Here is a 25,318-nt window from a genome sequence, read left to right on the forward strand (position 1 = left end):
TCTGGTCCTCAATTGCCCCAGCTGTGAAATGGGCTTTTCTTACAGGGTCAGACAGCAGGTTTTGCTGAGCTGAGGATCCTGGGGGTCAATGGGGTCAGCTATGGGCAGACATCCAACGGGCCCCTCCAAGCAAGCCAAACGCACAGGCCCAGGGGTCACGCGAGCTTTTATTTCTGGGAGGACGGCTTGGCTCCGAGGTGGGCCCGCTGGTCCCCAGCACGTCCTGCCGAGTGCTCCAGCGCCCGCCTCCTCTGCAGCTTCTCTTCCAGCTCTGCCGTCACATCTCCCAACCCTGGGGGGGCAGGGACCCGAGGCTTCAGCGGCGCTGGGATCCCCGGTGCGTCCCGTCCCCCCACATCCACCCAGGACCGGCCACAGAATTCGGGGCCCGGGGCAAACGAAAATGTGTCCAAAAGGCACGAGGAGTTTCAAGACGGAGCCTTAAACCAGCGCCGGGCCCCTCAGAGTGTGGGGTCCTTGGAAGCCCACCCTGCGTCGACCCCTCAGGCCCCTTACCGGTCGTGGGGAAGAGAGCCTGCGCTGAGCTGCCTGCCGGCTTCCTGGCCGGGCCGCCGTTCAGGCCTCTGGGCTCTGAAGGAGAAGGCGGTGACAGCTGAGGCTGGCCCTCCGTTGGATGAGGGAGGGGCTGGGAGGAGGTACCCCTACCTGGCTTGGGCATGACAGGTGGCTTTGGGGGCTTTGCCTGAACCTTTGCCAACCTCTTGGGCTTCAGGATGACGGGTCGACCAGGGGGAAGCACTGCGTGGACAAAGGCGTGGCGTGTCACCTCTGGCTGTTCGCCTCCCGCCCCCGTCTCTCGGCCAGCCCCGGTCCCCCACCCACCATCCTCGTTCACGTAGTTGGCAGCGGGGGCATCTGCAATGGGGATCACGTAGTTCTCATCCTGGTCGGGCAGCGGGGGCCGCTTGTCCTGGCCGGACACAGGCTTGACGGGCGCAGGAGGTGGCTGCTTCGGGGGTGCAGGATCTGGTGGGACCCAGCAGTCAGTCGGTGCCCGCGTGGTGCAGGGACACCTCGGGGTGGCGGGGGTCTGTGTGCCTCCGTGAGCGGGAATGCACGTGTGCACGCCTACACAGAGGCGTGGGTGTCTGCGCACGTGCCCATGTGTGCACATGTTAGTGTCCCTGTGCCACATACACATCCACTGGGTGAATTTGCGTAAGTTGGATATATGGAAAGATTTTGTCACACACGCCTAATGTGTGTATACACACGACAAGGCAAGGATGCTTGGTCATACACTTCAGTACTGGTCTATACCGGTGTGCACACGCGTGTATCTATAAATAGAATTTGTGCTTGTGGGCGAATGCGTCTGTATTTGTGTGCACACACCTGATTGTGGCTTAAGGTCTGCATGTGGCTGCACGGGACCGAAAGTGTGTGACACTTGTATTCATGCATGCGTGGAGCCCTTGTCGATAAAGCTGTCTGCATAGGAGCTTCTGATAATGCAGCTGGACACAGTTGGCGTCCGTGAGTGTGCACGTGTGTATGGACGTGGCTGTGCACGCCCATCGTGCACAGGGGGCGCCCCACATCTGCCTAGCCCTCGGAGGACCTTGCCGCTCGCCCCACAGACCTTTCCAGCTTTCCTTCTGCCCCTTTCCCAGCGCCCACCCTCATTTCCCATCTTGCTCCTGGGACAGCCTCGGACTCCTCATCGCACACCTCTGCATCCTGAAATCCTTTGAGACCTTCAGCAAACACCTCCTCCTCCAGGCAGCCCTGCCCCCACTCTGCCCCCTCACTTCTCCCCAACTCCAGGCTCCCCAGGGGCGGCCCTACAGGGCTGGGAGGGTCTGTGTCCAGCTCTGCCACAACCTGGAAAGCCCTAGAGGGCACGGTCTGGGGAATTTCTGGGTGCCTGCAAGTCTGTGTGCAGGACTGGGCACAAGCGGCGCCATGTAGGTCCCAGGTCTCTCTCCCCTCTGCCCCAGGGGCGGCCGTGGGAAGGGGGTGTCACCTGGGCTGGGGGCCGCGGGGGCCGAGGGCGCCACCCACACACTCTCGCCGTTCTCTTTATCTGCCTCCACGTAGCCTGGAACAGAGAGGGCGGCCTGGAGGAGGCGCGGCGGCCAGGGACTGCTCCAGGGGTGTCCCCGACGGGGCGCGGACTAGAGAGGCGCGGACTAGACCCCCCGAGTTCCCTGAGGCCGCACCCACCTAGCACCTTCTCGTAGTCGTCATCCAGCAGGAAGGGCACCAGCGCCTTCTTGGTGTTCGACACGAAATAGTCAACCACTGCGTCCAGCGAGGCGCAAGAGAACTGGGGGCGGGTAGGGGGCGCGGTCAGGGCGGGTGGGGGAGGGGCGTGGACCCAGTCAGCGCGCTTCCCAGGACCCTGGCCCAACGCTCACCGGCTCCTCCACGTCGATCACGTACTTGGGGCCCTCGTGCTTCACCTTGTAGTGCCGGATCACCGGCGTCCTGCACAGGCAGCGGGCGAGTGGGTGGCCGGGCTCAGGACAAGGAAGGCCCCGCCCCTCGCCCTGGCCCCGCCCCGTGGGGGTCCTAACCCCCTCCAGCTCCCCTGCACACTGACCACGGCCCCTCCTGGCGTGGCTCTCTAGGAGCGGGGACCAGGCTCTGCCTCCACCCCCAGGAAAGACCCCTCTCCTAGTCCTGGCACTGACCCCTGGGAGGACCATGCCCCGATGGACTGCACCCCCAGGGAAGGCCCCGCCCCTCGTGCGGGCTCCGCTCCGGGATTCTGACTCCACCTTCGACCTGGCCCCGCCCCTAACCCTGACTACCCTCCCCCACCTCTGACCACGCCCCCGTGCCTGACCCTCCTCCCACCCCCGGTTCCGGAGCCGCGCATGCGCACCCGTTGAGCATCTGGCGCGTGGTGACCGACACTCCGGCCGCGCCGTCCCCGCTGGGCCGCAGCAGCAGGTTCCCGCACTCGGGGTAGCGCTCCAGGAGCAGCTGCGCCTCCACCCGGCTCACCTTCATGAAGCACCTGGCGGCGGGGCCGCGCCCTTCACTCAGGACAGGCCCCGCCCCCAGAGGCCCTGCCCGTCCTCCCGCACGTAACCACGCCCCTGGGCCCAGCCACGCCCCCAGCCACGCCCCGCCCCGGGCACCCAGCCCCACCCACCGGCACATAGCCCCGCCCCCGGACACCTAGGCCCGCCTACCCGCACATAGCCGCACCCCCGGGCAGTCAGTCCCGCCCGCCCGCACATAGCCCCGCCCCCGGACACCCAGTCCCGCCCACCTGCACATAGCCCCGCCCCCGGACACCCCAGTCCCGCCCACCTGCACATAGCCCCGCCCCCCAGACACCTAGCCCCGCCCACCCGCACATAGCCTCGCCCCCGGGCACACTCCTGGAGACCCTGCCTCGTCCCCTAGGCCCAGACTCTGCCTCCGGAGGCTCAGCCCTGTCCTCCAGACACGTAACCCGGCCCCCGGAGCCGCAGGCCCGCCTCCGAGGCCCCTAAACCCGTCCCCGGAAATCTTGCCCCGCTCCCAGGCACCTACACCCGCCTGTAGAGACCCAGACCCGCCTCCAGACATCTAGGCCCGCCCCTAGACACCCAGACCCGCCCCCAGGCACCTACACCCGCCCCTGGAGACCCACACCCTCCCCCAGACACCACGACCCGCCCCTAAAGACCCAGACCGACTCCTGGTGACCCAGACCCGTCCCCCGCCAGCTTGTCCCGGCCCCCAATCCCCCAATCGGGCTCCCAATACAGGACCTAATCCTCGCCCCCGGCCGGCTGCAGCCCTGTACGCAACTCAAGACCCAACGCCACGCCCTGCACCCCGCCCCCATCCTGGAGCCCCTCGGCCAGGCGGGGCACTCACGAGGGCGCCTCGAGCGCGCGGCGCGCCTCCTCTTTGGCCAGGGCCTCGGCCATCATGTACAGGTGTCCGGGCAGCAGGGTCAGGTTGGACGGGACACGGAGCTGAGGGGCGATCGGGGCACAGAGACCGCGCCCGGCCGTCAGGGAACGGGCGGCTGCGCCCATGTCACAGAGGGCCAACTGAGACCAGAGGGCGGACGGAGCCCGGATGGATGGAAACCCGGATCCGGGGGCTCCAGAGCCGCCCTACACCTCACAGAGCAAAGAGGTTGTCGAGAGGATGCGGAGAGGGACTTCGGTGATGGGGTGCGGGACAAAGCAGATGCTAGAAGGTGGGGTCTCAAAGTCACGGCCTGCAGGGGCCAGGAAGATGCCAGATGCGATGGCCGGCAGCGGCCGGACAGGGAACAAATGAGTCAAAATAGAAATCAGGAACGTTGACTAAAACTCCTGGTTCTTAAGTGCTGGCAGCTAACTTTAAATTTTTTAGCACTTTGTTGGCAAAACAGAAGATGTTTATGGGCTAAATTTGGCTTGTAGGCGGCCGGTTTGAGAGCAGTGCGCTGTAATTCAGAGGCTTGTTTGGGGGAATGAAGGATGGAAAGAAAAAAGGGGATTTCTGAGGAGGCCCAGGGGGAGTCCGGGGGAGACCACTCTCACCTCCAACACCGTGAGGATGAAGCCTTTCCACATCTCGCGAGACTCCAGGCTCTCCACCTAGGGCGGGAAAGAAAGAGTCCACGTGGATGAGCCTCAGTCTATCCATCTGTGAAATGGGGGCGAGGAGTAATAGCCTCTGTTTCCAAGGACTGTTTTAAAGATTCAATGAGTTAGGACGGGTTAATTTAAGATGCTGTCTGCATATAAGTCCTTCGTAATATTATTATTCTTTGCCGGGAGCCGTGGCTACATCATTTGATCGGCTGTTTGACAGGGTCCAGCCGATTAACGCCGAGGGGTGCAGGGTCGCCCCTTGGTGAAGAATAACCGGCCGGCCCCTCACATAGTTTTGAAACCTGTGCTGCTTCTAATTGCCCTTCATTCCTTTTCCTTTCTTAACCTCCAGTTTTCACTCCTTTGGGTGGCTGCTTGGGAGGCACTACCTCCCGGGAAAATTAGATATAGTAAGAGAATGTGACCACCTGCAGGTAACTTTCAAGATATTTTTCAGTTAATTAACGGAGGAGCACACAGTCCCATTTGAGACAAGCAGAAAGGAATCTGCCCAGATAAGATGTCGAATTAGGTTTATGGCCTCCATCTGGTTAATGCTTCCTTCTCCTTCCAGTTCTTTGTCTAAACATATATGCATCGTCCTTCTAAGTTTGCTGGTTAATTGGATGATCAAGAAGTATCAACATATTATTCTTGACCTTCTGCTTTCTGTTAAAATGTTATAGAGGTTTTCTCCTAAAAGCAATAAATAATAAACAATTGATGAGGAGAAGGGCCGAGGGGTACAGGGATGCCCCTCGGTGAAGAATGGCCGGCCGACACCCCTGATATTTTCTGAATTATATTCATGCTTTCTATCAAGGTTGTGTCTATACTTATTTCTGTTTTTTACTCTTGAAGATATATAGTTTAGCTTAGCTTTTCAGCCCTTTACTTTACTAACAAAATGGTACTTTCTCCGGCAGTGTGTTTAAGGGACTGTTAGCTCCACAATCTAAAAGACAAAGGAATGCTTTCACCCCCTAAAGGGCGTGAAAATGTAAAGATGTTTAACTGCCCACTGAGAATGCAGATAGCCCTGGGGATAAGACACCCTGGAGTCGCCTTTTGTTCCCATTAACCATCTACACTAATGGCGTAAATGATTGAGGGAGGCAGGGATGGCTCCCCCAGGATGTAAACAGACGGAATGCTGTCCTGCCCGGAGGCCTGGACCTTCTCTCTTTGATTTAACTTTACCATGAATTACAACAGATGCCTAGGTACCTATCTCCTTTAGCTTAGAGACAACAAACACTAGTTAATTGTGGAGAAGATGATCATTAACCTTATGCTCTATAGAATAGAATGCTAATAAATGTTCTTGTGCTCCTTTTTTACTTCCTTATCTCTCTGAGAATATTTGTAGAACTATTTCTGTACTAATCCTGAAAAATATACAAACGACACTTGTGCACAGTAAAGTTGGACTTGCTAACACCAACCCAAGTCTCACGTCCTCTTTATTTTCCCCTTATTGTGCTGACCCCGTCCATCCCTCAGGAACCTGGACTCAGCTGGGGCGGGACTCCGGCAATTCTTGAAGGTTATTACATCAACATTTTTAAAAACATAGATCATGTATCTCCTATGCTCTAAACCATCCCAGGGCTCCCCCCTCCCTCAGGGTCAAAGTCCAAGTCCTCCTTGTGGCCCACAAGGCACTACATGACCTGCCCCTGTCCCCTCCCTGCCCTGCCTCCTCCCTCTCTCCCACTGGCTCCCTCTGCTCCAGCCTCACGGGCCTCCTTGAGGTTCCTCCCACACGCCAGGCACGGTCCTGCCCCAGGACCTTTACACATGCTGTGCCCTCTGCTGAAGAGCTGTTTCACAGATATCTACTGCCCTGGCTCCCTCACCTCCTTTGGGCCCTCAGTAAGGCCTTCCCTGATCACACCATTTGACATTGAGATCCTGATCCCCCTTTCTCCCTTCCCTGGTGCTTGTCTCCCTAGCATCGACCGCCAAATGACCCTCCATAGATTTTACATATTGATATTGTTTATCATGTGCTTCCGCCACTGGACTGTAAACTCCACAAGGGCAGGGACTGTCTTGTTCAGGGCTGTGCAACTAGAAGAGTGTCTGGCACACAGTAGGGGCTCAATCATTTTCACTGAAAGACTGAATGATAGCAGTGATGATCCTCGTGGGTCAGATCTTGTCCTGGGCACTTTAGACATATTGTCCCACTTTGCAGCTGAGGAAACTGAGGCCCAGAGAGCTTAAGTGACTTGCCTGGTGTCTCCAGCCCAGTAGTGGACTCTGACTCCATGCCAGTGTGTGCTGATGGTGGGCAGGACGGGGAGGGAGGGTCTCCCACCAGCCCCACCAACGTTCCTACCTTGAACTTGACCTCCTGGTTCCGGAGGACCAGGCTGAAGTGGATGCCAGGATCTTGGGCGCTCCCCCAGGGGGCCTCATCCATGAACTTCACGAATGTTCCCAGGTCTAGCTTCTCCACGTGCTGGGGGCACAGGAGCGGGGATCTGAGCACCAGGCCTGTGGCCTCTCAAGCTCCCTGGCTCAGCCACACCACCCACACCCTCTGCCTGGGCCCTGAGGTCAAGGGCGGGCCAGCTCTTGAGCTCTCTTCTCATCCTTACCTGGGAGTCCCGATTGCTTTTGTAGAAATAGAGGGTGAGACCTCGCAGGCCCGCCCAGAACTTCCTGTAATCCTGGGGACCAGAGGTGGAGAAAGAGAAGGAGGTGAAGTGGCAAAGCTGGGGACCTCCATCACACCCACTCTGCCCCAGGATCTTTGCACTGGCTGTTTTCTCTGTCTGGATGCTCTTCCCCCAGATCATCACACAGTTCCCCTCCTCACCTGCTTTGGGTCTTTGAACAAATGTTTTCTTCTCAGGCAGGCCCTCCCCATACAGGGCCCAGCTTCTGGGGGTCTGCTGTTCCCCAAGAAAGCAGCAAAGGGAACCTTGATGGGTTGGGAGACCCAGAGCAGCCCCCCGATCTGTGGAGGTGGGAGCTCTGGGAGTGAGCTGAGGTGACTGGACTTCTGGTGTTGCATCCACCCATCCACCCACTTATCCACGCATACCTACCTCCCCTCTGTCCCCTGTCCCCTTATCCACCCCATTAATATTCATTGGCATCTCCTAGGCGCCAGGCCCTGGGCCAGGTGCTGAGTCCACAGGCTTAGAATTTCACAAGGCTCTGGACTCCAGAACGTCTGCAGATTCAGGATTTCGCCCCTGGTTTCTGAATTCCAAACGTCCTAACTCTCTGGAGATCTACGGGGCTGATACAGCTCAGAATGCAAGGGTTTGTTTACTTTTCACCAAATATTCCCTGAGCACCTACTCTGCACCCGGTTCTGTTGTGGGCAAAATAATAGTGGGACGTGGCTTCTGTTTCTAAACAGATCAAGGTCCAGAAGGATGGAGACAGCACAGGTACTAAACTCCTTCAGGGAAGAGAAGCTAGGACCCCCAATAATGGAGATAGTGCTTATATTGACAGCTACCACCCATTCATCCATCCATCAATCTGTCCACCCGCCCACCCACCCATCCACCCATCCATCCACTCATCTCTCCATCCACCCATCCGTCTACTTATCTCTCCATCCATCCACCCACATGCCCATCCATCCATCCACCATCCACCCACCCATCCATCCATCTATCCATCATCCATCTGCCCATCCATCCACCCATCCATCCACCATCCATCCATCCATCCATCCACCATCCACCCACCCATCCATCCATCCATCATCCATCCACCCTTCCATCCACCCATCCATCTACTTATCTCTCCATCCATCCACCCATCTGCCCATCCATCCATCCATCCACCCACCATCCACTCACTCATCCATCCATCCATCCACTCATCTCTCCATCCACCCATCTGCCCATCCATCCATCCATCATCCCTCCACCCATCCACCCATCCATCCACCCATCCATCCATCCATCCACTCATCTCTCCATCCACCCATCTGCCCATCCATCCACCCAACCATCCATCCATCCACCCATCCATCCATCCACCCATCCATCCATCCATCCATCCACCCATCCATCCATCCATCCACCCATCCATCCATCCATCCATCCACCCATCCATCCATTCACCCATCCATCCATCCATCCATCCATCCATCTATCCACCCGTCCATCCACCCGTCCATCCATCCGTCCATCCATCCACCCATCCATCCATCCACCCATCCATCCACCCATCCATCCATCCATCCACCCACCCACCATCCACTCACTCATCCATCCATCCATCCACTCATCTCTCCATCCACCCATCTGCCCATCCATCCACCCAACCATCCATCCATCCACCCATCCATCATCCATCCATCCATCCATCCACCCATCCATCCATCCATCCATCCACCCATCCATCCATCCATCCATCCACCCATCCATCCATTCACCCATCCATCCATCCATCCATCCATCCATCCATTCATCCATCCACCTATCCATCCACTCACCCATATTTCCATCCATAGATGCATACCTACATTTAACTAATATTTACTGAGGACCTACTCTGTGCCAGGCAGTGTTCCAGGCACTGCGAATAGAGCAATAAGTGATTAAACTCCATTTGGTCAGCCTTGCTTCATCACGCACAAGCTATGTGCTGTTGCATAAGTTATTTAAGGTCTCCATGCCTCAGTTTCCTCCAGTTTCCCGGAGGTAGCAGGAAAGGAGGAGGGAACTGCCATGGCTAAAGCAGGGAGGTGGGCAGGAAACGCAGTGGGTGGTGGGTTTGGGTTATAAGAGGAGTATGGGGAGGGAGGAGGGAGAGATGGGGCCTTAGGGGAAACTGAGGGGCTGGGACTTTATCCTGAGGAACACACACACATGCACACACAACACACACACACACACACACACTGGTCCCATGACCAGTATGTGGTCCTGCCTAGTGCGAGCCCATCAGCTCTCATGGCCCCCACATGCAACCTTTCCCGACCTTGACCCCTGCAGCTGGGGTTCACAGAGTCCGTTCCAGGCTGGGGGAGGAGAGAGGCTCCCCATTTCCTGCAGGAAGTCCCTGATATTGTTTATATCTGAGAGACAGAGAGAGAGACCGAGACAGAGAGAAAGACTGAGACAGAAAGAGAGAGAGAAAAACAGAGACAGATGGAGACAGGCAGGGAGAGACACAGAGAGAAATGCCCTGCCCTACCCACCCCACCCCCCTTCGCTGGGTAGGGAAATCAAGGCTCAGAGAGGTGCCACACCTGCCTGGGCAACCCAGCAGTGCCAGGCTCCCTTCCCCTCCTTACCTGGTCTCGAGGTCCCTTCTTCTCCAGAAAGCTCTCGTGGTAGTGTGAGGGCAGGGCACCCTTGGGTTTGGGCTTGGGCTTGGGGACCCGAGGTGGGCTCAGAGCCGAGGCCATGGTGGCCCGGGTCCTCGCCTGGCTTCTGCCTCCAGTGAGAGCCCCAGCTGGGCCAGGAAGCAGAGAAACAGGTTCCAGGGGAATTTCCTCTCTTCTGTCAGCTGCTGAGCTCCCTCCTCTGCAAGCGCTGGGCGGGGACTGGGCTGGGCAGGTCCAGGGATCCTCGAGAAATCCTGGCCTCTCTGGTCTCCCCAGGAGGATCGGGAAGCCTAGCTGGACTCATGGAAGGGAGGAGGGAGCCACTGGGAGGCATTGGGTGCAGAGCAGAGACCGGCAGACGGTGCACCAGGAGGAGGGACCTGACAAAGCTAAGGCGTGGAAACGAGGCAGGGAAGAATGTGGTGCCAGGGTGGCAAGGGGATGTGACAAGAGAGGACACAAGAGGAACACCATTCGAAGGCCATATATGACCCTCGGACCGCCTGGACGTTAGAATAATCTCGCTTATATCTACCAAAAAAATCTTTCTGGGATTTTAATAGCAATTGTGCTAAACCGGTATATGAATTGGGGGAGGCTGGACATCGTTACTACGCCAAGTCCTATCCATGGACATGGTCTGCCTCTTTGTTTATTTAAACCCCATTTCTTTCATCAGCGTTATGTACTTTTCAGCATGCAACTCCTGTACCTGTTTTGTCAGATTTACATCTAAGCCTGTTTTTTTTTTTTTAGCATTTTTAATTTAATTTAATTTAATGTATTTTTCATTCTGGTTTTCACACACTCCTCGCTAGTACATGGACACGCAATTGATTTTGGCGTGCTCATCTTCCATGCTACAACCTGGCTGAACTGACTCATTAATTAGTTCTGGGGGAGTTTTTTGGAGATATCTTGAGATTCTTCTATATAAACTGTCGTGTCATCTGCAAAGAGGGCTGGTTTTATTTCTTCCTTTCCAATCTGTCCGCCTTTTATCTCATTTTCTTGCCTTGTTGAGCTGGCTAGAGCTTCCAGCACTGGGCTGAACAAGAGTGGTGAGAGCATAGCTTCCCTCTGTTCCTCGTTTGTGGAGAGACTTTATCATGAGTGGGTGTGGAATTCTGTCAAATGCTTTTTCTGCATCCATGATACGATCGTGTGACCTTTTTTCTCTAGCTCGTGTGCTAGTTTTCCACGGCTGCCGTAACAAATCGTCACAAATTTAGAGGCGTAAAACAATGCAAATGTAGGATCTTACAGCTCTGCAGGTTAGAAGTCCTACATGGATCTCACGAAGCTAAAATCAAGGTGTTTGCAAGGCTGCGTTCCTTTCTAGATGCTCAGAGGATGAATCTCTTCCCTACACTTTTCCAGCTTCTAGAAGCTTCCTGCATTCCTTGGCTCACATCCCCTTTCTCCATCTACAAAGCCAGCCGCAGCGGGGTGGGCTCCTCCCAGCATGTCACTCTGAATGAACTTCTGGCTTCCACTCTTAAGGACCCTTGTGATTACATTAGGACCGCCAGGATAATTCAGGATAATCTCTTTATTTTTTGAAGTCAGTTGATTAGCAATTTTAATTCTGTCTGCAACCTCCAGTCCCCTTTGCCACATAAACCTAACATATTCACGGGTCCTGAGGGTTAGGACCTGGACATCCTTCGGGGACCATCATTCTGCCTACCACAGCCTGTTAAATATGAGCGGATGACACTGATTGCTTTTGGAATACCGAACCAGCCTTGCATTCCCGGAATAACCCCCCCTTGGTCACGGTGTATAATTCTTTTTCTATACTGCCGAATCCTATTTCCTAATATTTTGTTAAGGATTTTCACGTCTTTATTCACGAGAGACGGTCTGTAGTTCCCTTTCTGTGCACTGTCCTTATCTGGTTTTGCTATCAGGGTAATGCTAGCTTCATCAAATGAATTGGAAAGCGTTCCCTCCTCTTCACGTCTCCGGGAGAGATTATGTAAAAGTGACGTTCATTCTTCTTTGAATCTCCATCCGGGCCTAGAGATTTCTTTTCCCAGAGTTTTGAAGTGACAAATTCAATTTCCTTAATAGTTAGAGGGTTAAGTGGACTTTAAACGCACAGCAAAGAACAGCCTTTGGAATCCACTCCAGAGTTGTGTGACCCCGGGCCATCCTTTATCTGCTGAACTATCTGATAAAGTTGATAACAGCATCTGCCATATAGGGGTGCTGTAAATGGTAAATGGTTAATAAAGTCACAGAGGTTAGTTTTAATTTATCCAAGGCAACGGGGAGCCATAGAAGGATTTAGAGCAGAGGTGGGAGGTCGTAATAGTGGCAGTTTAGCAAGATCCTTCCGGGGCCAGGGTGGAAGATGGATGGGGTCGAGGGTGAGTATAGAGGCCTGAGGCCCAAGGAGGAGATGGCCAGGGTGCAGATGGGAGAGGCTGGCGGTCCAGCCCAGGATTTTGGAAGAGAGTCGAAGAGAAAGTGAGCTAGAGCGTGGGGCAATAAACAGAGGCCAAATTTGAGTCTGGGGAGCTGGGGTATCCTCAGTTGCTGGCTGGACCCACAGTGGGGATGGGGGGGGGGGCACTGCAAAAGGAGGGCTGGGCAGGACAAAAAGAGAATAATAGTAATTCACATTTATCCAGCTCTTACTCTATGTCAAGCCGTTTCGTAACAACTCCTAGGCAGGAATTATAATCCTCACGGGAAACAGAGAGGGGGAGCCACTTGGCCAAAGTCACAGAGCTGGGAAGCGCTGGAGCAGGACCGGAGCCAGGTCCAGTCTGATCCGGAACACCCTGGCTGCACGTTCCCGCCCCCGCCCCCTTCCACACTGGGGGCCGGGTAAACCCCTCCAGTGGCGCCCAGCCGCCTGGGGGAGCCCCCACCCGGGGCTTCCAGCCCTGCAGGGGGCTGGGGGTTCCCGGCGCTGCGCCTCCGGGTCAAGGTCCCGGGACAGAGGCCGGGGACAAAGGACGGGGACGCCGCCAGCCCGCGCGCATCCCGCCAGGCCCCGCCCACAAAGCCAGCGCGCGCGGGGGGCGGGCCTGCGGGGAAGGTTTGGACCCGAGAGCCGATTGGCTGGCTGAGGACCAGACTCTGCAACTGATTGGATGCGTGAGGTTCAGGGGCCCCTGCTGATTGGCTCCTATAGGGGGACGGGTCCAGTTTCCCCGGAAGTAGCATTTTAACGATGATTGGCTGGAGGGATTCCGGCGGCTGCTGCCTATTGGCTGGAGGTGAAACAGCCCTGGTATAATTGGTTGGCAGGCTCCGCTCTGCGCCAATCCTGGAATCGGCCGAGAGGGTGGAATTTAACCCTTTAGAGACCGCGCCCGGCTCGGGCGCTTTAGACCCGCGGTCGGGGCTGCTTCCCCATCCGGGTCCCCGGGCGCTGTGGCTCGTTCTCCCAGGCCTCAGTTTCTCCGCTGGTCCCAAAGGCCGAGGCCTCTGGGTCCCTCAAGATCGGTGGCCGCGGACCTCAGTGTCCCCGCCTGCCCAAGCCCCCGGCGCCCCCCAGCCCCAGTGGTGGTGGTCTCGGGTGGGGCCACGAGTCCCCCGAAAGCACAAGTCCCGGGCCTCAGTTTCCCCACTTGTGCCCATGCGCTCTCGGTTCCCACCCGCCTCCCCTGGAGGGTGGCCCCAGGCCTCAGTTTCCCGAACGGTCGCGGAGGGCTGAGTGCCCCGACTCCCAGCCCCGAGTGCGCAGGCCCGGAGCCTCAGTTTCCCCGCCCGCCCCAGCGGGCCGAGCCCCCCGCCCGCCCCCCGGCGGCGGCCAATGGCCGGGGCGGCCCGGTCGGGGCGGAGCCGCGTCACGTGCCGGGAAGCGGGAGGCGGCGCGCTCGGGCGCACGGGGCGGCGCGGCCATGGCAGGTACCGGGGCGCCGGGGCCGGGCGGGGGGCGGGGGGCGGTGGCGCGCGGCCTCCCCTGCAGCCTGTCGCTGCCCGCAGCTCCGGAGCCGCTGTCCCCGGCGGGCGGCGCGGGCGAGGAGGCGCCGGAGGAGGACGAGGACGAGGCGGAGGCCGAGGACCCCGAGCGGCCGGCGGGAGCGGGCGGCGCGCGCGGCGGGGGCGGCGGCGGCGCCGGGCCGGGGGGCGGCGGCGGCGGCCCGGGGGGCGCGCTCACCAGGCGCGCGGTGACGCTGCGGGTGCTCCTCAAGGACGCGCTGCTGGAGCCCGGCGCCGGGGTGCTGTCCATCTACTACCTGGTGAGCGCCCCCCGCCCCGCAGCCGGGGCGCGAAGGGGAAACTGAGGCCCGGAGCTCCCGGGCTGCAGGCCGGGCCCGGGTGTGGGGAGGGGAAACTGAGGCCCGGAGCATCCAGACTCAGCACGAGTTCTTCTGGGCGGGAGGACGTCGTCGTTCACCAAACTCCCCATTCCACAAAGGAGAAACTGAGGCTCGGGGAGGACACCCCGGCTCCCTTGGCCGTGTGACCTCGCTCCCCATCTCGGGACCCTGGTGTCCTCATCTGTGGAATGGGATTTTCCCCTCCCGTGGGGCCGTGTGGGGATTAAATGAATAAAGCGCTCCGCAGGGGGCCTGGCATACAGTAAGTGCTTTATAAGTGCTCGCTATTATTACTGTTATTGGTACTTTGCTATTGTTTGATGTGTGAATGGGAGCAATTTGTGACTTGAGCACCCGCCGCATGCCACACTGTGTGTTGGGTGTCACAGACACAGCAGTGATCAAGACAGACGCTGTCCCCGCCCTTTGGGGTCTCCCGGTCCAGAGAGGGGAGAGGGGGACAGACACGTGACTGGGCAGTTTCGATCCAGGCTGATCAGGATGGTGAGGGTGGACATCTGTGAACTGGGAGGCACCCAAGCTGGAGGCTTCTGGGAAGGGGTGCTGTAGTGGGAAGTGGGTGCCAAGCCCTGGGGAGCAGCGTGGGGTCAGGGAGGGCTTCCTGGAGGAGGGGCCTTGCTGGGTAGCAGGTCCTGCGTGCTGTCGCGGCAGGGGAAGAAGTTCCTGGGGGACCTGCAGCCGGACGGGAGGATCGTGTGGCAGGAGACGGGGCAGGTGTTCAACTCACCCAGCGCCTGGGCCACCCACTGCAAGAAGCTGGTGAACCCGGCCAAGAAGTCCGGCTGCGGCTGGGCCTCCGTCAAGTACAAAGGCCAGAAGCTGGACAAGTACAAGGCTGCCTGGCTCCGGCGACACCAGCTCCACGTGCCCACAGCCACTGCCGATGAGGTGTGTCCTTAGTTCCCAGAGAGGGGGGATGTTGGAGCTGGGGCTTTGAAGGATGAGTAGGAGTTTTCAGAGCAAGATGAAGGGAGGAGCTTTCCAGAGGGAGGGAATGGCATAGCAAAGCCATGTTGGCAGGAAGCAACACATGCTGCTTAGGGAACCATGATTAGGGGATGCGGCAGGAGGTTCACGTGTCTTGGGTAGCTGAGGGGGCTGGAGATCTGTGAGGGTCTCGAGTGCCATGACAAGAATAGATCTTCTGTGAAGATTCAGCAGCTGGTGAACTTCCAGCTGGCAACTCTGACGTCTATAGGGCTGCTGGCGGGCTGGAAACTCAGGCGGGAGTTGATGCTGCTGTCTTGAGGCCGAATTCCTAGTTTTCCGGGAAACGACATTTTTCGTTCTTGAAGCCCTTCAACTGATTAGATGAGGCACACCCCCATTATCCAGAGTAATCTTTATTGGAAGTCAGTTGATTGTGGATGTGAGCACGTCTACCGGGTACCTTCACAGCGACACCGAGAGCAGCGTTTGATTCCATAACTGGGCACTGTGGCCTAGCTGACATATAAATCTGCCCTTGACCCCACGTCCTAGGGCCGGCCGTTCAGCAAGGAGTTAGTAAGTGCCTACTGTGTGCCAGGCCCTGTTCTCGGCGCTGGAGAGAAAGCAGAGAGCAAAAGAGGAAAGTCCCTGCCCTGGTGGAGAGAGAGACAAAGAAACAAAATAAATGAGTCCATCTTAGCGTGTGTTGGAAGAAGTGAGCAGAGGGGAGCCCGCAGGATGGGAAGGGGGCTAGGAGGATGGGAAGGGGGCTAGGGCGGTCAGGGAAGGGCTCACTGAGAAGGTGACATTTGAGCGGAGAACTGAAGGCGGGGAGGGAGGGAGCTGGGAGGATATCTGGGAAACAGTTGTGCAAAGGCCCTGGGGCAGGAATGGGACTGGTGATTGGAGGAACAGCGAGGGGGCCCATTTGGATGGAACAGAGGGAGGAGGGGGAGAGAGGGAGGAGGGAGGGCAGGGAGGGGACGAGGTAGGTCGTGCGGGGACTGGGGGGCCGCGAGGAGGACTGGCTTCTCTCCCGAGGGAGGGGGGAGCCTGGAGGGGCTGTGGGAGGAGGAGGGCGGGACCGACTCAGGGCTCCCGGGCGCCCTCTGGTGGCGGCTGCGGGGAGGACAGACTTGCAGGGGCAGGAACCGGGGACCCAGCTGGTCCAGGGGGCGACGCCGGGGGGGCCCAGGTGGGCCATCGGGGGACTCTGGGTACTTCTGACCGGGTTGCTGCTGGATCCGACGCGACGTTCCGAGATGCTTTGTTCTGAGCAGGCGGGCGGATGGGGTCGCCCCCTCGGACACGGGGGGATTCGGGAGGAACAGGTCTGGGGGGCCTTCGGAGGCAGCGTGGCCGGGCTGAGCGGGAGCCCGCCGCGTGGGGCCGTCGAGGGGCCGCTGGACCCCGCGTCTGGGGCTCAGGGGAGTCAGGACTGTGGGCGTCGCCGGGTGTAGACGGGGTTCGAGCCCCAAGGGTGGACGGCGCCCGCCCAGGAGGGGTGGGGAGGGAGGAGCCCGAGCCCTGGGCCCGCGAGGGAGATGGGAGGGAAGCTGGACAAGTGCGGGGCCCTGAGGAGTGCCCGGGACCCCCGGGGTCAGACGCTGCCCGGAGGGGGTGGGGACAGACACTGAGATGGACACAGAGCGGTCCCCTCCGCAGGGGCAGTTTGGGAAAGAGGAGGAGAGGGTAGTGACAGAAGTGACTGAAATAATCCGTGCCAAACGCGGGCTTGATTAATGAATGGAGCAACGTGGGGGGGGGGGGGGCGCGATGCTAAATGCTTCGCCCGCATTCTCTCATTTCCCCCTTGCGCCACCCCTATGCGGCTGGTGGTCACGATGCCCTTTTACAGACGAGGCAAATAGAGCTCAGAGAGGTTAGGGCACTTGCCTGAAGTCACACAGCTTGTAAGAGGCAGAGGCGGGATCCGAACTTTCCACGCTGATAGGCTCTGCTCTCTCCCTCCCTCTAGTGGGCACCTGGGGCAACGGCAGGCCAGCTAGGGGTCTGGGTGGGATGTGGTGAGGAGGGTGGGGGGCACCCGGCTAAGGGTCCTGCCGCTGTCCCCCAACCCACCCCGCCAGAGCCCGGCCAGCGAAGGGGAGGAGGAGGAGCTGCTGATGGAGGAAGACGAGGAGGAGGTCCTGGCAGGGGTCTCAGCGGAGGACAAGAGTCGGAGACCCCCGGCGGCGAAGGGCCCCTCGGAGCCTGCGCACTCGGGTGAGAGGCCCGGGCAAGGGGAGGAGGCAGGGCGGGTGGCGAGTGGGCAGAACTCGAGTTGGGGAGGAGGCTGGGGACACCAGTGGCCTTGCTTTTCTTCAGCGCCCCCAAGATGCCCGGCTGACAACCCGCAGCCTGATTTCCCGGCCCCGTCGCCTGATTTCCTAGTCCCGCCGCCTGATTTCTGAGCCCCGCCGCCTGATTTTTAAGGCTGCCTCTGGAGTTTTTGCTTTCCTGGGCTGCCAGGTCTTGCTTTTCCCGGGCTGCATCCGTCCCGGGCTGGGGAGGGACTGACACTGCGCTTTTTCCTGGACCCCCCCCCCAACCCCGCAGAGGCCGCGCCCCCCGGGAAGCGGGTGGAAAACAAGACCCGGGTACCCGTTCGCTACTGCATGCTGGGCAGCCGCGACTCCGCCAGGTCAGTTACGCCCCATGTGTCCCCCCCTTGCCCCCCAGCAGGGTTGGGACAAGTGGCCTCTGATTCTCAGAGCTGGCTGTGGGGGGCTGGGGAGCCAGCGTGGGGCGTCCTGAAGCCGTGGGACCCCCTGGCTCCTGCAGAAACCCCCACACCCTGGTGGAAGTGACATCCTTCGCGGCCATCAACAAGTTCCAGCCGTTCAACGTGGCCGTCTCCAGCAACGTGCTGTTCCTGTTGGTGTGTGCGCCGCTCCCACCTTGTCCCTTGGGGGCCAGGGCCTCCCAGGCGCGGGCAGGGGGCTGGGGCGCCCCGGACGGTGGGGGTCCCTGGGCTGCTAGCTCCTTGAGAGCGAGGCCTGTACCTGCTTTGGTCCCCGCTGACACTCACTGTTGGGATGAAGAGGGAGCTGTGCGGGCTGGCGTTTGGGGCCAGGCTGCAGGCTGACCGCGTGGCCTCCGCTGTCCCTCCCCTCCCCAGGACTTCCACAGCCACTTGACTCGCAGCGAGGTCGTGGGGTACCTGGGGGGCCGCTGGGACATCAACAGCCAGAGTGGGTATTTGGGGCCCGGTGGGCAGGGGGCTGTTTGGGGCCGGGGTCGATGTCCACGCCTTGTCCCCGCCTCCGTCCGCGCAGTGCTCACGGTGCTGAGAGCCTTCCCCTGTCGCAGCCGCCTGGGGGACGCGGATACGGCGGCCACCATCGAAGAGGAGGTGAGCGGGCGCGCGGGGACGGGCATTCTGGGGAGGCCTGGCACGGACACAGGTGTCCCGGCCTCCGTGTCCCGGCGGCTGGCACAGTGTCGACACTCGGCAAGTGTGCAAATGAGCGTGTGTGAGCCTGTGACCCCACGGTCGCACCTTCTCTGTGCAAACACGTCCAGCCCCTTCCCTTCTGAGCCTCGGTTTCCCCGCCGGGCCTGGCACCTGGGAAAGGCTCCTTAGATGTTAGCTGCCATCCTTCCTCATGTTTTCATCGCGGGGCTTAGGTTGCGCCTGGAGCTGCGCTCATGCACCCGCCCCCACCTTCTCGGCCCCCCCCCCCCCCCGGTGACCCTTGGGGACAGGTGTGGAACAGGTGTTCATTCCGCGCAGGTGTCTCCGCCCGCCTCTTCCTTTCTCTTTACGCATGCACTTTCCTCTGCTCGCTCCCAGCATCCGGGAATGCTTTTTGCTGCTCCCTTGCGCGCTCATCCGCTTGTCCCCATAGCTAACTACTGAGTGCCTACTGTGTGCTAGGCGTTGTGCCCTGGTAACCTTGTGCCTTTGCGTTATGACAGGTGCATCTTTTTTATATGTGTATTTGTTGACTGTCCCCTCACTGGACTTGGTGAGGCTGGGGGCAGCGTCTGTCTTGGTCGCTGCGGTGTCCCCCAGCCTGGTACACAGCAGGCGCTCATGACATGTTGGGCGTGCATAGGGCTGGATGGGTGTCAGGAGCGCCGGCGGCAGGGGGTGGCGTGGGCGCACAGGGCTGGGAGAGCCCCCCGGGCCTGCCCGTGCCAGCCTCGCCTCTGCCCCCAGATCTACCAGAGCCTGCTCCTGCGGGGCCTGTCCCTGGTGGGCTGGTACCACAGCCACCCGCACAGCCCGGCGCTGCCGTCGCTGCAGGACATCGACGCGCAGATGGACTACCAGCTGCGGCTGCAGGGCTCCAGCAACGGCTTCCAGCCCTGCCTCGCCCTGCTCTGCTGTGAGGCCCGGGCCGGGGGCGGGTGTGCGCGTGCGGCCCCCTTGGGCCCCGGAGCTCCTCGGGCCCAGCCCCCTCTCTCACTCTCGTCCCCCAGCCCCGTACTACTCGGGCAACCCGGGCCCGGAGTCCAAGATCTCGCCCTTCTGGGTGATGCCGCCCCCTGAGGTAGGCGGGGCCGGGCGGTGTGGGCGGGGCCCGGCAATGTGGGCGGGGCCGGTGGTGTGGGCGGGGCCGGGTACGGGGGCGGGGCCGCGGGGGCGGGGCCCGGAATTGGGCGGGGCCGGTGGTGTGGGCGGGGGCGGGACCGGGCGGTGTGGGCGGGGCCGGTAGTGTGGACGGGGGCGGGACCGGGCGGCGTGGGCGGGGCCGGTAGTGTGGACGGGGGCGGGACCGGGCGGTGTGGGCGGGGCCCGGTGGTGTGGGCGGGGCCGGTAGTGTGGACGGAGGCGGGGCTGGGTGGTGTGGGCGGGGCCGGGCCGGGCTTGTTCGCGATCCAGGGCCGACACTGGTTCCGGGCCCATTTCGGGAGCTGGGGCCTCAGGGTCTCCCGTCTGTGAAATGGGCACATGGTCGTTGCCCTGCCTGAGGCTCCGGCGAGGGCCTGGGTGTGAGAGATGTAGACCTGTGGCATGCTGCTCTTGTTGCCAAGATGGCCTCCTCCCCGGACCTCGCCCGGTTTCATTCCCCGAGTCCATCTTGGGGTCACAAATCAGCTTTGGAAAGAAATTCCGGGACCCTGGCTCTCTCTTTGCCTCTCCTGTCCGGGAGATGCCGCCTGCCTGCCCAGTGGCACTGCCAGGTTCCACTAACGTCCCTCGTGGCTCTGAACCTCTGATCCCGGTGTGGAGCCGGGCCTGGAGGGTCCATTCTCCCATTCCCGGCCCAGGGCACTTCCCGCTGTCCCCTGCCGTCATGGGCTGGGGGCTGGGGGTGACCGGCTCGTGTCCCCGCCAGCAAAGGCCTAGTGACTACGGCATCCCCATGGACGTGGAAATGGCCTACGTCCAGGACAGCTTCCTGACTAATGACATCCTCCATGAGATGGTGAGCTCATCCCGGGCGGGGTGGCGGGGGCCCCAGGGAGGGGCGGGTGGGGGCTGAAGGCACCCAGCTGCATGGACCTGACTGGGTCAGACTCAGGAGGCCGTGGCTGTAGCAGCCACATCAGGTCAGGCTCCTCCTCCGCTGCGGAAGACCACCTGTGGCTCTTAGGCTCCGACCCAGCTCCTTGCCGTGGCCCCACCCTTGCCCGCCTGCTCCCCTGCCTGGCCTCGCTGCTGGTTCTGGAACATGCCAGGCACGCTGCCCCAGCCCCGGATTCTCCAAGGGGAGACACGTGGGAAGACACACGGTTTTAAATGCCTGCGGCTCAAGAGAGGCTTAAGAAAACGGAACTTGTTCAGCACCCCTGTGATTTCAGCCCCAGACTTGGGATGAGGCCAGCCCGGGGAGGGATGTCGGGCCTGCGTGGCTATGAAGAATCAGAATATGAACTAAGGGGGGTTCAGTCGCACCCTCCTCCTAAGCTCCCTGTTTCTCCCGGGTGGCACTTGTTGGTGACGGTAACGTCTATGTGCCGCGTTAGGTTGGAGGGCCCGTCAGGGGTGGCAGCGGTGTCCGGCCCGCTCGCTGCTGCATCCCCGGCGCCTGGCATGCGGTGCGCAGGGAGGGCGGGAGCGAGGGGGTCCCATCCTCCCCTCATCGCGCAGATGCTGCTGGTGGAGTTTTACAAGGGCGCCCCCGACCTCGTGAGGTTCCAGGAGCTCTGGACCCAGGAGCACACCTACCTCGACAAGCTCAAGGTGAGACCGCCCCCCGCCCCAAGTCCTGTGCAAACCCCTGCTTTAGGAAGACGGTTCTGGGGGGGCTCCCAAGAACACACCCACCGGCAGCCTGAGGGACTGTGGCTCCCGAACTCGTGCACAAAAGGGTTTCAGCCGGAAATTCACTCTGCCATCAGAAACGCAGATGAGAACGTGAAGGCCCCGGGGACATCCCGGCTGGCCAGGCTGCTCCGGCCCCGTTTCCCCATGGCCGCCGGCGGGGGGCGCACGGAGGGTTGTGAGCGGCTTCGGAAGCAACGCTGAGCAAAACAGAGAGCAGCTGGTGTCGTGGCGGCTTTCTCCAGCTCGTGGGCCCCACGGTCGGGGACATTTACATCAGGCTTGGCGGCCTCTGGAGTGTGTCTGATTTATTTCCTGCTTCAGAGTCATTCTCAGAAGACGCTCGCAACCCTCTTCGTGGACTCACTCAGTTTCACACATTCGCTCGTTTTCAAATTTTTTAAAAACCAGTGGCCGGGGCTTCAGGCTGCCAGCACTGGGGTGGCCGCGGCTGCCTTCGGAGGCCCTGGAGCTGGGTGATCCCGGCCGTGAGACCCGGGCAGGGAGGCAGCTGGGGTGACAGGAGGCGCTGGAATGCAGCAGACAGGACACGTTCCACGTTCCCCGCTGGGCAGCCGGGCCGGGTTATGCAACGCTCCTCGGTGAAAAGCGAGCCTGCCTCTAGGGACGCGGCCGCACCTTGGTTAGAGAGCTCCTGGGCCCAGCTGTAGCACTGAAGGCCTTGAGGGACAGGAATGGTGGGGGGGCCGGGCCGGGACCACTGGGCGCAGCCCTGAGGCGCCAGCCCTGCTTGTTTCAGATGTCCCTGGCCAGCAGGACGCCCAAGGACCAGGGCCTGTGCCACGTGCTGGAGCAGGTCTGCAGCGTCCTCAAGCAAGGGAGCTGAGGGCACCGGCCTCCCACGACCCGGGGGCCAGACTCTGGGCCTCCCGCCCCTTCCTGGCACCCGGCAGCTCTGGGCAAGGGGATCGGGTCTGGGGGCTTCGTGTGGCTCTAAGCTGCCCTCCCGCGTGCCTGCGTGATGGCAGGGGCTCGGACAATAAAGGCAAGAAGCAAACAGCCCAGGCGTGTGTCTCCCCCGGGGGGGCGTCCCAGCCGCTGTCTGGGTGGCGGAACACCCCGGCCACACGGGGTGCAGGAGAGGGTGCTGTTGGTGCAGCCCTGTGTGGGGACATACTGGCACGCTGGTGCAGAGGACAGATGACGGCCCCCTCCCACCCTGGGCTCCCTGAGGGGCGGATGCCCACACTGGGGGCAGCCTGGGGTCAGGCCTGCCCTGACCAGAGACCCTCGGGAGGGCCTGCCCTGTACCACAACCAGGCAAGCGGCTGTAGAAAGAGACATTTAATACTTTTTTAAAAAAATCGGGATTACATTTCAATCCGCCCTAGACTGTGACGGAGGCCACGTTGCTCGTCTCAGCCGGGACATCCATGCTTCCCCACGTAATAGCCACGAGGGGGCCCTGGGGACAAGCACAGCCTGATGTCCTGGGGGCTTTGCTGGGTCCCCCGAGGGGAATGTGAACCAGGCCTGAGGGCCCCGTTTAGCCAATTTTTGGATTAGGCAAGAGGGAAAGCGGGTGTGGGCCGGGCCCTGCTGGTCTGGAGGAGACGGCCAGGGCCGCTGCTGATGGGGGTGGGCACCCAGGTCCCTCCCCCAGCGCGGCCCCAGCAGCCGGGGGTGTGGGGACGTTGGCTCCTCAGAGCCTTTGTGCTTGGCCTTCGCAGAGTGGAGGCTGGGGCCCCGTGGTCCCGTGTGGGGCGTCGGTGTGGGGGCAGCTCGTGCCCGAGAGAAACGCTCCGTGTGCTTGGGGGGGGCACCCTGTGGGCGGGAGCCGGGGGGCGGTGGCTCTGGTGTGGGGTTGAGGGAAGGGGTGAGGCCTCCCAGAGGCGGCCTGGGAGGGGGTGTGGTGGGGAATGAGAGACAGGGTGCCCGCCCCAGGCAGACATCCGATCCCGGGCGGGCCGGGAAGAGAGGACGGCGGATGGGTGAGGGAAGGGCCCAGCCAAGTGCCCAGGCCCTGGAGGGGCGGGGGGAGGTTAGTGTTTCTGAGAGCACCGTAGTGTCAGCCCCTCCCGGGGCGGCTGGCGGGGTAGCGGGAGGACGAACGCTGCCCAGCCGGCCCCCACCCCTATGGGAGGGCGCTAGTGTAAACAGGGTGCCCGCCTCCCGGCGGCCCTCCGGCCCTGCTACCCCGCGGCCGGCCGGGCGCCCCTCGGGGCGAGAGGAAGGCAGACGGCGGGGCAGCGCGTCACTGCGGCAGGGGCACCAGCACCTCCACGTAGCTGAGCGGGAAGAAGCCCGACTGGCCATGCAGCAGCCCCTCGTACCAGTTCTCGTCGATCTGGTTGGTCAGCGTGATGATGTCGCCCTCGCGGAAGCCCAGCTCCCCGTCGTTCTCGGGCTCGAAGTCGTACAGGGCCTTACAGCTCGGCTGGTCCAGGGGCGCTGGGGGTGGGCGGAGGGTCCGGGCTTCCACCTGCCCTGCGGCTGGCGGGGCGCTGGCCGCCCCCCAACCCTGCTCCCCGCTCCCTCCAAGGAGAGCTGCTCCTTCCGCCATGCTCCCTAGGGTTGTCAGCAAGAGGAGGCAGGTGACAAGAGGGATGTGGTCACCCAAACGCTCCTAGGAGGAGCTGGGGATGCCCCGGGGCAGCAGGATGACAGAATGACCAGAAGCCCACAGCCCTCGGGGGGCCACTCAGAGCCTAGAGCCGGCTGGGCGCCCCTGGTTCAGGGAGGCCGAGGCCCAGGCTCAGAGAGGCGCTGCCCCCTGGACAGCCCAGCACAGCGAGGGTTCACTGTGACCAGAAAAGGGGAGAAGGAAGACCCTTCTGGAACAGACTAGAAGGGGGGATTACAGACTGAGGCCAGGAGCGGGCAGGGGACACTGAGGGGACACTCACGCATGCTCCTGCTGGGGGTCCGGATGGGCTTGTCGGAAGATCGGAACGACGATGAGCCTGCTCGCAGAGAAAGCAGAGGTGGGCAGGGGGCTCAGGGCTGGGGATGCGAGGCCGGGGACTCGGGACAGGGGGCCGTGGGGCCCCTCTCGCAGAGGGTGCGGCTCCCAGGCCCGGGACAGTCAGCCCGCCCGCCGGCCCGTACCTGTGACCTTGGGGGCCGTGGCGCAGGGGAAGCCGCCGTTGGGCTGCTCCGGCTCCCCGAGCTCGAAGGCCTCCCGCGGCTTGGGCTTGTACTCCCGCCTGGGGCGCGAGGAGCCTTCTCGCATCCTGCACGAGGAAGGGACAACCCTGAGCATCCTGACCCTCACGAGTCAAGGTCGGGGAATGCCCCCCACCCCCCCAGCTGTTTATGCTGCTGCCCCAGGACTCGGGGGGCCCATTGGAGGAGGGCCTGGGGGGGTCCCGGGGAAGCATGGAGGCCAGACAGCTCCACCCTGGCCAGCCTCCCAACCCAGCGCTTCTCAGAGGCTGCCGACCAGAGCCCTGCAGCCCCCTCGGTGGCACGACCACCCCCCCCACTGGGCCCCCGCCACCTGAGGCTTCCCCTCCCAGGCCCTGGGCGCCGACTGCTTGCCAGGCGGCTCAGGGAGAGGAGCCCCGGGTGTCCCTGCGGGAGATGGGCAGTGAAAGGAGGGGACCGCAGGGTCAGCCCTGGGTAGCCCCCAACTCAGGCTCGGTGGCAGCTCTGAAACGCCTTGTCTGTCCCACCTCTGGTCCCTTAGGCCCCCAACCCTCTCCCTTGGGTACCAGGACGAGCGCCCTGAGGCCCTGCTCCGTCCCGGGACCCCGCCCCCAGGGCCTGTGAGCAGCAGCCAGCGCACGGCTCTGGAAGGTGGGGCCCCGAGGAGCAGGCCCAGGAGCGCAGGGGGGTGACCAGGCTTCGGGGCAGCCTGGCGCCCGGGCCTTTCTGAGCCGGCAGAGAGCGGGATGGGGCTCCCATGGGGAGGGCCAGGGGGCCGGGCTCACCTTCGCTTGAGCTTGTCGGCCAGCTCGTCCAGGATCTGCACGGCCTGCCGGTGGTAGTCCAGCTGGGCGTCCACCAGCGCAGAGAGCTGGCTCACCTGCTCGATCTGCAAGGC

At 61.4% G+C, this 25,318-nt stretch overlaps 3 protein-coding genes across 8 annotated transcripts in view; 1 reads left to right on the forward strand and 2 right to left on the reverse strand.

Moving 5' to 3' along the window:
• Window positions 1-148: 148 nt before the first annotated feature.
• Window positions 149-11,235, reverse strand: STAP2 (signal transducing adaptor family member 2). 4 transcript variants are annotated; one of them, XM_070622601.1, is made up of 13 exons: window positions 9,829-10,063; window positions 7,160-7,231; window positions 6,898-7,020; window positions 4,500-4,556; window positions 3,841-3,941; window positions 2,852-2,986; window positions 2,382-2,451; window positions 2,188-2,290; window positions 1,988-2,062; window positions 844-987; window positions 667-759; window positions 517-591; window positions 149-292 (listed from the first exon to the last, which is right to left on the reverse strand). In XM_070622601.1, exons 1-13 carry the CDS (start codon window positions 9,940-9,942, stop codon window positions 168-170), a joined length of 1,287 nt encoding a protein of 428 aa, XP_070478702.1. In that variant the 5' UTR covers window positions 9,943-10,063; the 3' UTR covers window positions 149-167. The 4 variants fall into 4 exon arrangements, with proteins under 4 accessions (XP_070478702.1, XP_070478703.1, XP_070478705.1 ...); XM_070622602.1 differs by lacking the exon at window positions 1,988-2,062 and having other exon boundaries at window positions 9,829-11,235; XM_070622604.1 differs by having other exon boundaries at window positions 517-759; window positions 9,829-10,064.
• A 2,012-nt stretch (window positions 11,236-13,247) lies between these two features.
• On the forward strand, window positions 13,248-22,332 carry MPND (MPN domain containing). Of its 2 annotated transcripts, none has more exons than XM_070622600.1 (13): window positions 13,248-13,728; window positions 13,807-14,063; window positions 14,817-15,053; window positions 17,186-17,321; window positions 17,655-17,739; window positions 17,880-17,976; window positions 18,217-18,289; window positions 18,374-18,450; window positions 19,261-19,429; window positions 19,524-19,594; window positions 20,384-20,473; window positions 21,139-21,231; window positions 22,073-22,332. In XM_070622600.1, the coding sequence occupies exons 1-13, from the start codon at window positions 13,722-13,724 to the stop codon at window positions 22,157-22,159; spliced, it is 1,479 nt and encodes a 492-aa protein (XP_070478701.1). In that variant the 5' UTR covers window positions 13,248-13,721; the 3' UTR covers window positions 22,160-22,332. The 2 variants fall into 2 exon arrangements, with proteins under 2 accessions (XP_070478701.1, XP_070478700.1); XM_070622599.1 differs by having other exon boundaries at window positions 13,600-13,728; window positions 21,390-22,332.
• Window positions 22,333-22,602: 270 nt separating this feature from the next.
• The window catches only part of SH3GL1 (SH3 domain containing GRB2 like 1, endophilin A2), a 29,781-nt gene continuing 27,065 nt past the window's right edge, over window positions 22,603-25,318 (reverse strand). Inside the window, exons 7-10 of one of the 2 annotated variants that reach the window (XM_070622606.1) lie at window positions 25,206-25,309; window positions 24,382-24,506; window positions 24,180-24,236; window positions 22,603-23,841 (exon numbers count right to left, since the gene is read on the reverse strand). In XM_070622606.1, coding sequence (XP_070478707.1) covers window positions 23,528-23,841; window positions 24,180-24,236; window positions 24,382-24,506; window positions 25,206-25,309 — 600 coding nt within the window. In that variant the 3' untranslated portion in view covers window positions 22,603-23,527. The remainder of the gene's footprint in view (window positions 23,842-24,179; window positions 24,237-24,381; window positions 24,507-25,205; window positions 25,310-25,318) is intronic. The other variant, XM_070622605.1, reaches the window with a different exon arrangement.

This window comes from Equus przewalskii, chromosome 6 (assembly GCF_037783145.1).
Source record: "Equus przewalskii isolate Varuska chromosome 6, EquPr2, whole genome shotgun sequence".
Classification (NCBI taxonomy): Eukaryota; Metazoa; Chordata; class Mammalia; order Perissodactyla; family Equidae; genus Equus; species Equus przewalskii.

Excerpts from the sequence above, each read along its gene's own strand:
- MPND (XM_070622600.1), top strand. Across the intron at positions 17,322-17,654 it reads CTCGGAGCCTGCGCACTCGG|AGGCCGCGCCCCCCGGGAAG; the intron begins GTGAGAGGCCCG and ends CCAACCCCGCAG. Across the intron at positions 18,451-19,260 it reads CGGCCACCATCGAAGAGGAG|ATCTACCAGAGCCTGCTCCT; the intron begins GTGAGCGGGCGC and ends CTCTGCCCCCAG.
- STAP2 (XM_070622604.1), bottom strand. The coding sequence starts at position 9,942 with ATGGCCTCGGCTCTGAGCCCACCTCGGGTCCCCAAGCCCAAGCCCAAA. Across the intron at positions 7,021-7,159 it reads AAAGCAATCGGGACTCCCAG|CACGTGGAGAAGCTAGACCT; the intron begins GTAAGGATGAGA and ends CTGTGCCCCCAG. Across the intron at positions 760-843 it reads CAACTACGTGAACGAGGATG|TGCTTCCCCCTGGTCGACCC; the intron begins GTGGGTGGGGGA and ends TTGTCCACGCAG.